The sequence below is a fragment of the Apodemus sylvaticus genome, chromosome 2, assembly GCF_947179515.1.
Source record: "Apodemus sylvaticus chromosome 2, mApoSyl1.1, whole genome shotgun sequence".
NCBI lineage: Eukaryota > Metazoa > Chordata > Mammalia > Rodentia > Muridae > Apodemus > Apodemus sylvaticus.
This window is the reverse complement of record NC_067473.1, coordinates 71,971,710-71,983,960: the sequence shown is the minus strand read 5'-3', so window position 1 is coordinate 71,983,960 and position 12,251 is coordinate 71,971,710. Positions and strand designations below refer to the sequence as shown.

The 12,251-nt window shown below is 41.0% G+C and overlaps 1 protein-coding gene across 1 annotated transcript in view; it reads right to left on the bottom strand.

The window, feature by feature from the left end:
• Cntnap2 (contactin associated protein 2) overlaps positions 1 to 12,251 on the bottom strand; it is a 1,662,736-nt gene that overhangs the window by 161,319 nt on the left and 1,489,166 nt on the right. The window contains exon 20 of the mRNA XM_052172851.1: positions 1,867 to 2,000. Within this exon, the coding sequence (XP_052028811.1) occupies positions 1,867 to 2,000 (134 nt within the window). The remainder of the gene's footprint in view (positions 1 to 1,866; positions 2,001 to 12,251) is intronic.

Below are 12,251 nucleotides of genomic sequence, written 5' to 3'. Positions count from 1 at the left end.
TGCATCTTCCTCGGCAGGTGATGAATCTGACATCCCTCAAGTTATGAATCTGACATCCGTCAGTTCTCAAAGGAGACAGGGTTTCTGCCTTTTCTTTGCAGCCCGACTTTCCCGGGCAGAATCCAGACTGGGGGAGGGGGAGCTGCACAGGCCCTGCCAAGCACCACCCCACTTGCCACTCTGCTTTGTGACACTGAGACCTCCTCCTGCTCGTTGTCCTGACAGGTATCTGTATGGAGCTCTGTCTAGAGACTGCAGTGACAGCACTCCTTCTTGATCTTCAGACTTGGTTCCCAGGGAGACCTCCTTATGTCATGTTTTATTCATGGCGTCTCCAAGGTGGCTGTTTTCCCGGTAAAAGTCAGTGCTAAGGGAGGGAACAGTAAATGAACCTGCAATAAAACTTGAGGGTAATGATAAAGCCGCCTGCTTGTCTTCTGAAAAACTACTCTAAGAGCCTTAGATTTTGAAGGAATGAGTGAATTTTTAGGATTTTAAAGGAAATACTTTCATAAGGGAAGAACCACCCCCTGATATTGTTATCTAATTGTACTGGAGTCATGAAATATGGAGGTGAGAGAGACCAAAATATTTTTTCAGGGAAAGATGGCAAACTTCAGATATTTTCCACCAGTGGTTCTTAACCCGTGGGTCATGAGCCTAGAAAATAGGTGTATTATGATTCCTAACAGTATCCAAATTATGAAAAACAGTACCAAAAGTTATGAAATAGCAATGAATATAATTTTATGGTTGGGAGTCACCACACTATGAGGAACTGTATTACAGGGTCGCAGCATTAGGAAGGATGAGAATCACTGCCTTAGACTGTAGCCTGGAAGAACGATGGGAAATATGAAAAGCAGCTTGAAAGATGCTCTAAGGATAGCCATGAAAAGAGGTGAAAAGTCATGAAAATTATAGAGTCAATATTTAACCTCCTTCTCCTGAAGAGATTTCTTCACCATAACTGCCATCGCCTTCCTGAAGGAACAAGAGTTAACTGTCTTTATCTGTAGGTCTGCAACTTTGGGTTCAAACAACATTAGATCAGAAATATTTGAAAATAACCTGTGTCTATCTTGAGCATGGCATTTTCTTGCTTTTATTCTTTCATAGCATAGCAACTGCTTCCACAGAGCTTATGCTGTATAAGGTGGGTAAGGAATACAGAGGTGTTATATAAGTTGGGTAAGTGTATAGGTAGATGTGTAGAGGTGCTATGTGAATTCTATATCATCTCCTATAATGGACTTGAACATCTTTAGATTTAGGTATCCATGAGGGGTTCAGGAGCAAATTCGTCAGAAACCAAGTGATAGCTATGTATATCTCTATGCTTTATTAGTTATGCATTTAAAGTAGAAAGTATAATATTAGTTACCTATTCCACCTGTCCCAAGTCCGCCCCCTCAGACCCCCCCCCCCCAAAATCATGGTGTTGACCTGTAGCTACTTGGGAGGCCAAGGTAGGTAGGAAAATCACAAGCTCAGAGCTAGCCAGGGAAGAGGACATTAGATCCCAAGGAGATAGAGTTACAGGTAATTCTGAACCCAATGTGGATGCTAGAAACTGGACTTAGGTTTTCTGCCAGAGCAACAAGTGCTCCTAATCACTGAGCCATCCTTTCACTCCTTAGCCAGGGAAACTTAATGATATCCTGCAGCAAATTAAAAAGTAAAAAGATGACTAGGGATGTATCCCCAGAGAGTTTGACTTAGCATGTGCAAGGTCCTAGGTTTGATTGAGTTTTATAAACAAAACCAGAACACACCATTTCCCCAAACTGATAGTCGAGAATTATTAGGGAGAGAGACTATAATATTATATTAATTTTGTGATGTAACTTGTGTGCATATATATACCTTGAGAATTATGGTCTTCTCATGCCGGGTGATGTTGACACTGTGCGGCTGTCCATTGGCCATGTTCTTGTGGTCTTCATCAACATTGAATGGCTCTCTGGTTCCTCCCAGGTTATACCGGATCTGCAGGTTTCCTTTGGGAGCAAAAGAAAAGAGGCCCAGTGTAATTTTTTTAAATTTCAATGTCACCTCAACCACTGCTGCCATTCAGGCTTCATATAGTACCTTCCATGCCCACAGGTACCATTGCGATCTTGAATTTGGACCCACTACCCAGAGGCCTCACTTATTAGCACCAGGCTCATACATGTTCATTACTTGCCACTGACAAACCTCAGTGACCATTATCATCAAGCTGAAGCAGTGGATGGTATACATGCTCTGAATGGAGATGGTGTCTGGAAATGAAGAATGAGGGAAAATACCATATAGTACTGTGGAGATTCCTGCAAGCTCACAAAATGCTACATGAAATAAAAAATAAATCCTGAGTGTAGGAATTGTTTCACTCTAGCAGCAAATTGTGGCATTTGGCATATAAAGGAATCATGAGCCTTCAATATTAAAAATAAACATAATTTGCGAAACATAAGTTGCATGGGATTTTGAGAGGCTCCACTGAGACCAAAGAGACAAAGTAATGAATTGTATTCAAGGTTCAGGATTAATAAAATGCAATTTAAGGACAAGACAGATGTCCCAAGTCTCCTGAGGCCTTACCAGTGATAGTTCATGCTGTCTTCTCATCTCTCTGTCTCTCTGTCTCTGTCTCTCTGTCTCTCTCTTTTCTTCTTTCTTTATTTCTTACATACATTCACTCTTCATAGTACTACTATAATTCTTATTTATGATCTTTAAATAATGTAACTGTTTTTTTCTCATTTTACACTTAAAATTAGTTTCACACACTTAATAATATTTGACATCTCAAAGGTTACAGATGTATCTAGCAATCCCTAGCAAAAGTTTGATTAACACATCAGTGGATTCTTTGCTGATTCTCAGTCTTCTTTCTGAGGACTGATGTTCTAGTTTTAAATTATAAGAGAAAACCACAGTAACCAAAACTATAAAGTAAGCAAACAAACAAGCAAAATAAGGAGGCAATTTGACTGTTAAGAGTATATACTGTTTTTGCAGAGGTCCTGAGTTTGGTTCCTGGCACCCACACTGGTTAGCTCATAACTAGCTATCACTCTAGCTCAGGGAATCTGATGGCCTCTTCTAAACTCAGCAGGCATTGGACCCACACATGCCCATAGTCCTTCCCACATAATTAAAAATAAATCCTTATAAATGTTACCTAAAACTTCACTACCTAGAGAGAACTAACTACTCTAGGCATCTTGGCAGTCTCCACTGCAGACATTTCTCATGCACACATTTAACACATGTATATAAATGAGAGTAATGATTTCAAGTGCCGTCCTTCCATATTTAGGCATTCCAGCATTACACATGTTTAAAATGTAACACTGTGTTCCTGCAATTGAAAGAAGTGTTTGTGAGTATAATCAAGAATTAATTGCATTTCCTATTTTTGTTTACTGAGCAAAATTCAATAAATCACTATTTTTGAATTTTTATCCTCACTGCTTAAATTTCTTTTTGTTATGGCATTCCTACCAAGCACTTACGATGTTTGTCTTCCAAATGTGTCTATATTTACTCATTTTTTTTTTTATCGCAGGAGCTACATGGACTCTGTTAGAGGAGATGGTCCACTCTCTGTGGCCAGTTCCTTCCCCATTTATCATAGCACTGCATTTCCCCATCTTCTGACTGTACTGAGGCTGCTGTCTCCAGGGCCCGAAGCCTCTGGAAGGGCATTTAGCACAGATCTGGGCCTTTATCATGGACATGAGATCTACAGTAGGCTTCCATCGTGCACTGCTTGAGTTTCCTCAGTCATTTCTGGGTTCTTCGCTGGTTCAGTTCTTTATCGTCCTCTTTTCTGGAGCCATGGCCACCTCCATGGTCATTGTACCCAGCCGAAGGCATTGTTTTAGCTGCAGGCACATCAGACTCAAAATCTGTAATCCAGCCAAACTTCTATCCTGATTTGGCTCTTTCCAGCCTTCTACACAATATTTCTGCTGGGATTACCTTCTTGCCTTTTCTAGGGTGTAGTTGGCATTTTCTATCTAATATCCTTTATAGAGCTCGATTTCTGGAAAGATATTGTGTAAATTTGGTTTTGTCATGGAATATCTTGGTTTCTCCATCTATGGTGATTGAGAGTTTTGCTGGGTTTAGTAGCCTGGGCTGGCATTTGTTTTCTCTTAGGGTCTGTATGAGATCTGCCCAGGACCTTCTAGCTTTCATAGTTTCTGGTGAGAAGTCTGGTGTAATTCTGATAGGTCTGCCTTTATATGTTACTTGACTTTTTTCCCTTACTGCTTTTAATATTCTTTCTTTGTTTAGTGCATTTGGTGTTTTGACTATTATGTGATGGGAAGAATTTTTATTCTGGTCCAGTTTATTTGGAGTTCTGAAGGCTTCTTGTATGTTTATGGGCATCACTTTCTTTAGGTTAGGGAAGTTTTCTTCTGTAATTTTGTTGAAGATATTTACTGGCCCTTTAAGTTGGGAATCTGCTGTCTTCTAAACCTGTTATCCTAAGGTTCGGTCTTCTCATTGTGTCTTGTATTTCCTGGATGTTTTGGGTTAGGAGCTTTTTGCCTTTTGCATTTTATTTGACTGTTGTGTCAATGTTTTCTATGGTATCTTCTGCATCTGAGTTCTCTCTTCTTTCTCTTGTATTCTGTTGCTGATATTTGCACCTGTGATTCTTGCTCTCTTTCCTAGATTTTCTAACTCCAGAGTTGTTTCTCTTTGTGATTTCTTTATTGTTTCTAATTCTATTTTTATATATTGAATGGTTTTGTTCATTTTCTTTGCCTGTTTCATTGTGTTTTTACTGTAATCCTTTAAGGGATTTTTGTGTTTCTTTAAGGGTTTCTACCTGCTTACCTGTGTTCTCCTGCATTTCTTTAAGGGAGTTATTTATGTCCTTCTTAAAGTTCTCTATGGTCATCATGGGAAGTGATTTTAGATCCTAATCTTGCTTTTCCAGTGTGATGGTATATCCAGGACTTGCTATGGTGAGAATTTGATTCTGATGATGCCAAGTTACCTTGGTTTCTGTTGCTTATGTTCTTGTGCTTGCCTCCTGCCATCTGATTATCTCTAGTCCTGCCATTAGATTATCTTTAGTGCTACCTGCCCTCACTATATGTACTGGAGCCTGTCCTTCCTGTGATCCTATGTGTCAGAACTCCTTAGATTTCAGCTGTTTCTGTGTTCTGTGGTTCTGGGATCCTGTGATCCTGAGATCCTGGGTTTGTCAGAGCTCCTGGGCATCACGTTTCTTCTGGGGTCCTGAGATCCTGGTGTGACCAAGCTTCTGGGATCCTGATGTGTTAGAGAGCATAGGAGTAGAGCTTCCTCTGGGTGTTACAGGATTGGCTGCAGAGCTTGATCCCAAGGTAAACTAGACAGGAAGGTACCTGTGCCACTGGTCTGGCGGGTTTCCTGTGTCCCAGTATCCACACTGGTTCCAGTTATGCCTGGTGGTATTGTGATAGATGTTATGTCCTCCTCACCTCTGATCCCATGATCCTGGGATACTAGAGCACCTGGAAGTGTTGCTTGCTGTGGGTGTTAGGACTGACTGCAGGGTTTGTGCCCAAGGTCAGGATGAAGGTTTATATTCCTAATATAGTTGTGGAATCCTGTCCTCTTGGAGTTGTGTTTGCTGCTTTATTACAAATCACAACATGTTCTCTCTCCTATCTAAGCTACCTTGGATTCTTTAGAAAGTTCCATTCTCTACCTACCTCTGCTCCCTCTGGCCAAGCTGTGTCCTTCAATTAATGTTTCCATGATATTTTATAGAATAAAAAATAATTCTATTTGTACTTAAGGAGATGATTAGTCAGGTTCTTGGTAACTAATGCAGAAAAATCAAGTTGTCTTGGCCTGTGTGTGTGTGTGTGTGTGTGAGTATGTATGTGTGTGTCTGTCTATCTGTCTGTGTGACTATATGCATTTGCACATGTGTCCTTTTTTTTTTTTTTGTTTTGTTTTTTGGATTTGGTTTTTCGAGACAGGGTTTCTCTGTATAGCCCTGGCTGTCCTGGAACTCACTCTGTAGACCAGGGTGGCTTCGAACTCAGAAATCCGCCTGCCTCTGCCTCCCAGAGTGCTGGGATTACAGGTGTGCACCACCACCGCCCGGCTTGCACATGTGTCCTTAAGCATGTAAAGGACAGACGTTGAAAATAAATGGCTTCCTTAGTTGCTTTCCATCTTAATTTTTGAGGCACAGTCTCTCTTGAGTTTGGAGGCCACTGACTTGGGGGTCTGGCTGGCCAGTGAGCCCCAGGGATCCTTTTGCCTCTTTCCCTGGCTTTAGGGTTACAGGTGAATTCATGCCCAGCATGTACTGTGGCCAACACAACATCTAGCTTAGGTATTAGATAGCTTAGATAAGCAGCTGTATCTACTTATTCATTGTTCTTTTATTCATTTCTTTGTAACAAATATACACAATGTCTGGGCAAAGCACAGCTTTCTTAAAGCCTCAAAGTGAACTTGTCTGTCTCACTATAGGTGTGGAGTGGAATTTCAATACTGACAACTGTCCCCGATCCCCAGCATGGATGTGCAGATCTGCGGACACAGAGGCATGTGAAGGAAAGGCATCTTCCTCTGTGGGATGTCAGGGGAGCTGATAACAGTGTAAACCCTGACACATCCCTCCTACTGTTCACCAATGGCCTATTTGTTTGCCACCTCTATTAAGTTATTTTCCTCTTTTATTCTTTTTTTATGGATTCCTTGGGCTTTGTAAATATGATTTAAAATTCTAGTAAGTGCTTCGCATAATGTTAACAGAAATTATATGCTCTGAGAAAAAGGGATGAACTGAAATTTAAATGTATAGGTAGTGACTATCTATAAACAATTATGGCAACATTCAAGTAATAACATTTAAATGATGCATTTATTCCTTTCAAATAACAGCAGAAGAGGACCACTAAGTGATGGTAGGGAGAATGTTAATATTTATCCATTAAAGTAAAATATTATTCAAATAGGGAGACACTTCCTTCTCTTATCTCATGTTCATCTCCCAAGTGAATTAAAGCCATTATAAGGAATTGCTCTTTTATTGGCTGCAGCAAATCACATGCTTAACAGATTTACTATCTCCTGAACATCACCACTACCATCAGCAAACACTTATAAGGAACCTATTGCAAGCAGGAGATATAATGCTGGATGTTTTGCATCTCTCTGCGAAGACAGGGCATATTTATAACAGAGACAGATAATAATACATTGTGTTTCAAACAAATGAAACTTAAAATAAATGTAATTGGAATTTGAAGGCAGAAGTAATCAGAAGGAGGGGAGGGTTGGTCAGAGCTTATAGCAGAAGGCACCTACTGTGTGCACTATGGAGGAAAGGGAGTGGGATCAAGTCAGGGAGTGTTGTGAGCATAGGGGCTGAACACAGATGACCTCAGAGTCTTATTAAGCATGAGTTTCTTGACATTGTAAGCGATGCAGAGACATATATTGAACTGGTAGGCTGGCTAGAGTATTTACTAACCCTTATATGGTGTTTTGAATGAGAATGGCCGCATAAGAGGTCATTCATATGTTTGAGTACTTGGTCCCAGGTCATGGAATTGTTTGGAAAAGACAGGAAGGTGTGGGCTTTGTTGGTGGAGGTGTCTTACTGAGGGGCAGGAGGAGAGAGTGCTTCAACTTTCTATATGTTTTTGCTCTGCTTCTTGTTTTTGGACTGGGATATGAGCTCTCAGCTACTGCTTCAGTACAGTCTGCCTGTGGCCATGCTCCCGGCCATGATGGTGATGGACTCCCTTCCCTCTGGCACCGTAAGACCCAAATAAACCCCTTTTCTATAAGTTGCCTCTCCTTATAAGTTATCATGGTGTTTTGTCTTAGCAATAGAAAAGTAACTAAGACTCACTCCTTTGCATATTAATCCATTGAGAGAAATGATTATGAGTTACCCACAGATCATCTAAGGCAAGAGGGAGAATCAGAATTTGAATCTAGATAGGTCTTTCCCCCAAAAGACTGATGGGTCTTAGCACAAAGGTTGTGGGATTCATCTCTCATGTTTCTAGTGTGGGTGCCACCAATTGATGTTTAATAGGGTTACAATACAGTTCCCTACTCAGCCTTAACGTAAGGGAAGACCAGCTGCCTTGTCTAAGTGGGAAGGTAGAAGGGACTGAAGCAGAGAAAAGGAAGAAATCTAAGTCTGGAAGGGTGTTAGGGACATGGCTTCCATCAAGTCTTCTCACATATACAAGAGGTGAGACAGCTGAAGTCTCTGGTGAGGGGACTGTAAACACAACTCATCATTTTCTCCATGCCATTCAGGTGTGTACCTTCTGTGGCATCAATGTGAAAAATATCAGAAAGCCCGAGTTAGAAGAGGTTTGCTTTGGAGCACAGCAGTGGGAGCAAAGGCCAAGGGTCACTATGAGGGTAGCTTCTATGGAACTCATTGCCTGGAAGGCCCACAAGAACAGGAAAGATAGACAACGAGTTGGGGATGGGAACATAGCCTTTGAGAGGCAATGGTAGCCATCAGGACAAGGAGGGTTTAGGGAAGCTGACTCTGGGAAATAGTGAAAGAGCCTTTGATATGTGAAGTCTGATAAAGCCAGGATATTTAGTTAAGGCTTTTAAATTGTTTAGTCTTCAACCTCTCCTGTATATTCACATCCATAGACCTTACTGACCTTACTGGTGATTAATTCCCTTTCTCTCTCTCTCTCTCTCTCTCTCTCTCTCTCTCTCTCTCTCTCTCTCTCTCTCTCTCTCTCTCTCTCTCTCTCTCTCTCTCCTGAAATCTTTCTTTGAACATTCTTCTTTTTACTATAAATTTCAACTAACAATGGTATTTGGAGATGTTGTAGATAATGGTAGATGTGGTATTTGGAGAGTGAAACAGCTACATTTTCCTCAACACTTTTAAGGATTTGCTTACCAAATCTACAAAGAAAATATCTTGTGTTTTCCAAACACAACCAGAATATTTTGGGGATGTCTGCAATAGAGAGCTCCCAGCCTGGATTCATGCACCTCCATCCAGAGAGCCCTACATACCCCTTACAAGCTGATTGGGTAAAACTATTAATTTTTTACACACCCAGCTTTGCCCTCCAGAGGAAGGGATGAAAATTATGTCTACCACACAGAGTTGTGGGAGTCATCAGAATCAATGCATATAAAGCACTTAGGAGAGTGCTGTGCATAGGTAAGCACCATTATCTGGCAACCATTACTGTAGAATCGATTGACTGACGCTCCTTCACATGACAAATGCCCACACAGGAGCACCATGCATGTTGTGTGGACATAGGCAATGTGCATGGATATTACCGTATATATAGCTGGCAAGCAAATTTTAGCAAGGAAGTAACAGAGGAGCAGACAGTGCAGGGTCTGTGCTAGTATATACTAGCACACTAGTACACTAGTACATGCCCATCAGATTCTTGATATGCTCAAGGTGAGAGACTCCTCTTGTGAAATATGGGAAGCCATAGGCTACCTGCCTCTTAGGAGGCTGGTACACAAGGGGGAACAGGATTAAAAAACCCACTGAGCCTGATTCAGGCCAGTAATTGCCTGAGCCCCTGAAGCATGGGGGTTGAGAACTCTTCTCTCACAAGCTATTGCTTTCTGATTTTACTTATTTATTTTTTACTAGAAAAATGACATGCACTCAAAGTGAGCCTCTGACATGCACAGAATGGTGTCATTTGTGAGGAACAAGTCATGCATAAAAACACAGTCTGAGCACACACCGTTGTTCTTCTGGTTTATCCATGTTTGTTTTCTAGAGCCACACTGGTAATATGCATTCAAGGCTGTATCTTACTTTTCCTTACTGTGGCCTTATATTATATGAATTGCCCCTATGCCTTTAATGACTTTACATAAACACTATTTTAATGGGCACATGATGGTCCATAAACAATGGCTCTCTTTTATACTACTTCGCTAAAGTGGACCTTCTGGATTCTTTTCACTTATTTTTATAAGCAATACTACCATGAATATCATCATGGTAAAGAGTCTGATTTGGAATTTTTTAATTAATAAATTCTAAAAGGGAAACTCTGGGCTCTGGGATGCACACTTCCCTTTCATCTTTTCCTTTTTTAAAAACTGGGTGCATAATTGGTACAACCACTCTGGAAATCAGTCTGGCAGTTCCTCCGAAAACTGGGCACCTCACTTCCAGAAGATCCTGCTATACCACTCCTGGGCATATACCCAGAGGATTCCCCAGCATGTAATAAGGATACAAGCTCTACTATGTTCATAGCAGCCCTATTTATAATTGCTAGATGCTGGAAAGAACCCAGGTATCCCTCAACAGAAGAGTGGATGCAAAAAAATGTGGTATATCTACACAATGGAGTACTATTCAGTCATTAGAAACAATGAATTCATGAAATTCTTAGGCAAATTGATGGAGCTAGAGAACATCATACTAAGTGAGGTAACCCAGACTCAAAAGGTGAATCATGGTATGCACTCACTAATAAGTGGATATTAACCTAGAAAACTGGAATACCCAAAACATAATCTACACATCAAATGAGGTACAAGAAGAAAGGAAGAGTGGCCCCTTGTTCTGGAAAGACTCAGTGAAGCAGTATTCGGCAAAACCAGAACGGGGAAGTGGGAAGGGGTGGGTGGGAGGACAGGGGGAGAGAAGGGGACTTATGGGACTTTCGGGGAGTGGGGGGCTAGAAAAGGAGAAATCATTTGAAATGTAAATAAAAATATATCGAATAAAAAAAAGAGATAAAAGCTGGCAAAAATGTCAAAAAACAAAACAAAACAAAACAAAACAAAACAAAACAAAACTGGGTCCATTGCCCAGAGAGTATATTTGAAAATTCACAGTTTTCCAAATATTTAGCTTAATTGTGGTACTATTTTGGCCCTTATAGAAGAAAATCTTGTTTTCTAAGATGCCCTAACACTGGAATATCCATTAAAGGGCAGGAAGAGAGATGGCCAGCAGGAGAGAAAGCCTCTGTATTTTTAACTCACAAAATTCTTAAGAAGTAAGTTAAAGAAATATCTTCCTGCATACACCTAAAATACTCATATATACAGGTTTTAGAGTGCATGTTTGCATACTTCTGCCCTAGCAAGATTCTTTTATAGAGGGCACTGCTGAGTGGCAAAGTCAGTTGCATGTCCTCATTTGGATCTTTTGGCTTAGTGTACAGAGGAGGGCTCTCACAGGCCTGTCACCTGTCAAGCACAGAGTAGGAGGGGCCCACTTGGCTTATTCCTCCCTGCTGAACTATAGCCTACCAACGGATTCTGGGTGAGGGACAAACACTGTTTTTAGTTTTATGTCCACTGATGAACCCACCATGCTCCAATGGGTAGATGCACATTAGTTGAACTTAGTGGCCATGAAACAAGAATTCTCAACAGAGAAATCTCAATGGCTAAGAATTACTCAAATGCTCAGCATCCTCAGTCATCAGGGAAATACAAATCAAAAAGACCCTGAGATTCTACCGTACACCAATCAGAATGGCTAAGATCAAAAATTCAAGTGATAGCACATGCTGGCCAGGATGTGCAGAAAAGGGAACACTCATCCATTGCTGTTGAGATTGCAAATTTGTGCAGCCACTCTGGAAATTAATCTGGTGGTTTCTCAGAAAAATGGAAATTGTTCTATCTGAAGACCCAGTTGTACTGTTCCTGGGCACATACCCAAAAGGTGCTACTTAAAACCACAAGGCCACATACTCTGCTATGTTATTCATAATAACCAAAAACTGGAAACAACCCAGATGTCCCTCAAATAAAGAATGGATACAGAAAATGTGGTTCCTTTACACAATGAAATACTACTCAGCTATTAAAAACAAGGATATTATGAAATTTGCAGGGAAATGGATGGAACTAACCCAGACCCAAAAGGACATGCATAGTATATACTCACTGATAAGTGGATATTAGCCATAAAGTACAGAATACCCATGACACACCACACAGACCCAATGAAGGTAAATAAAGGAAGACCCAAGCAAGGATGTTTGAATTACACTTAGAAGGAGGAACAAAATAGTCTTATAAGGCAGAGGGAGGGAGGGAGGCAGGCAGTGAGGGAAAAGGATAAGAGAGAGGAGGGTGAGGGGAATTGGGGAGAGCAGGATCAGGTGTGTGGAGAGACAGGAGAGAGAACCAGAGGGCTATGAGAATATGGAAATGGAAATCTGCAGCTGCTGGGGGTGGGGGGCTGGGGGTGGGGGTGGTGTGGGTGGGCATCTTTAGGAAGACCCAGAGAACTG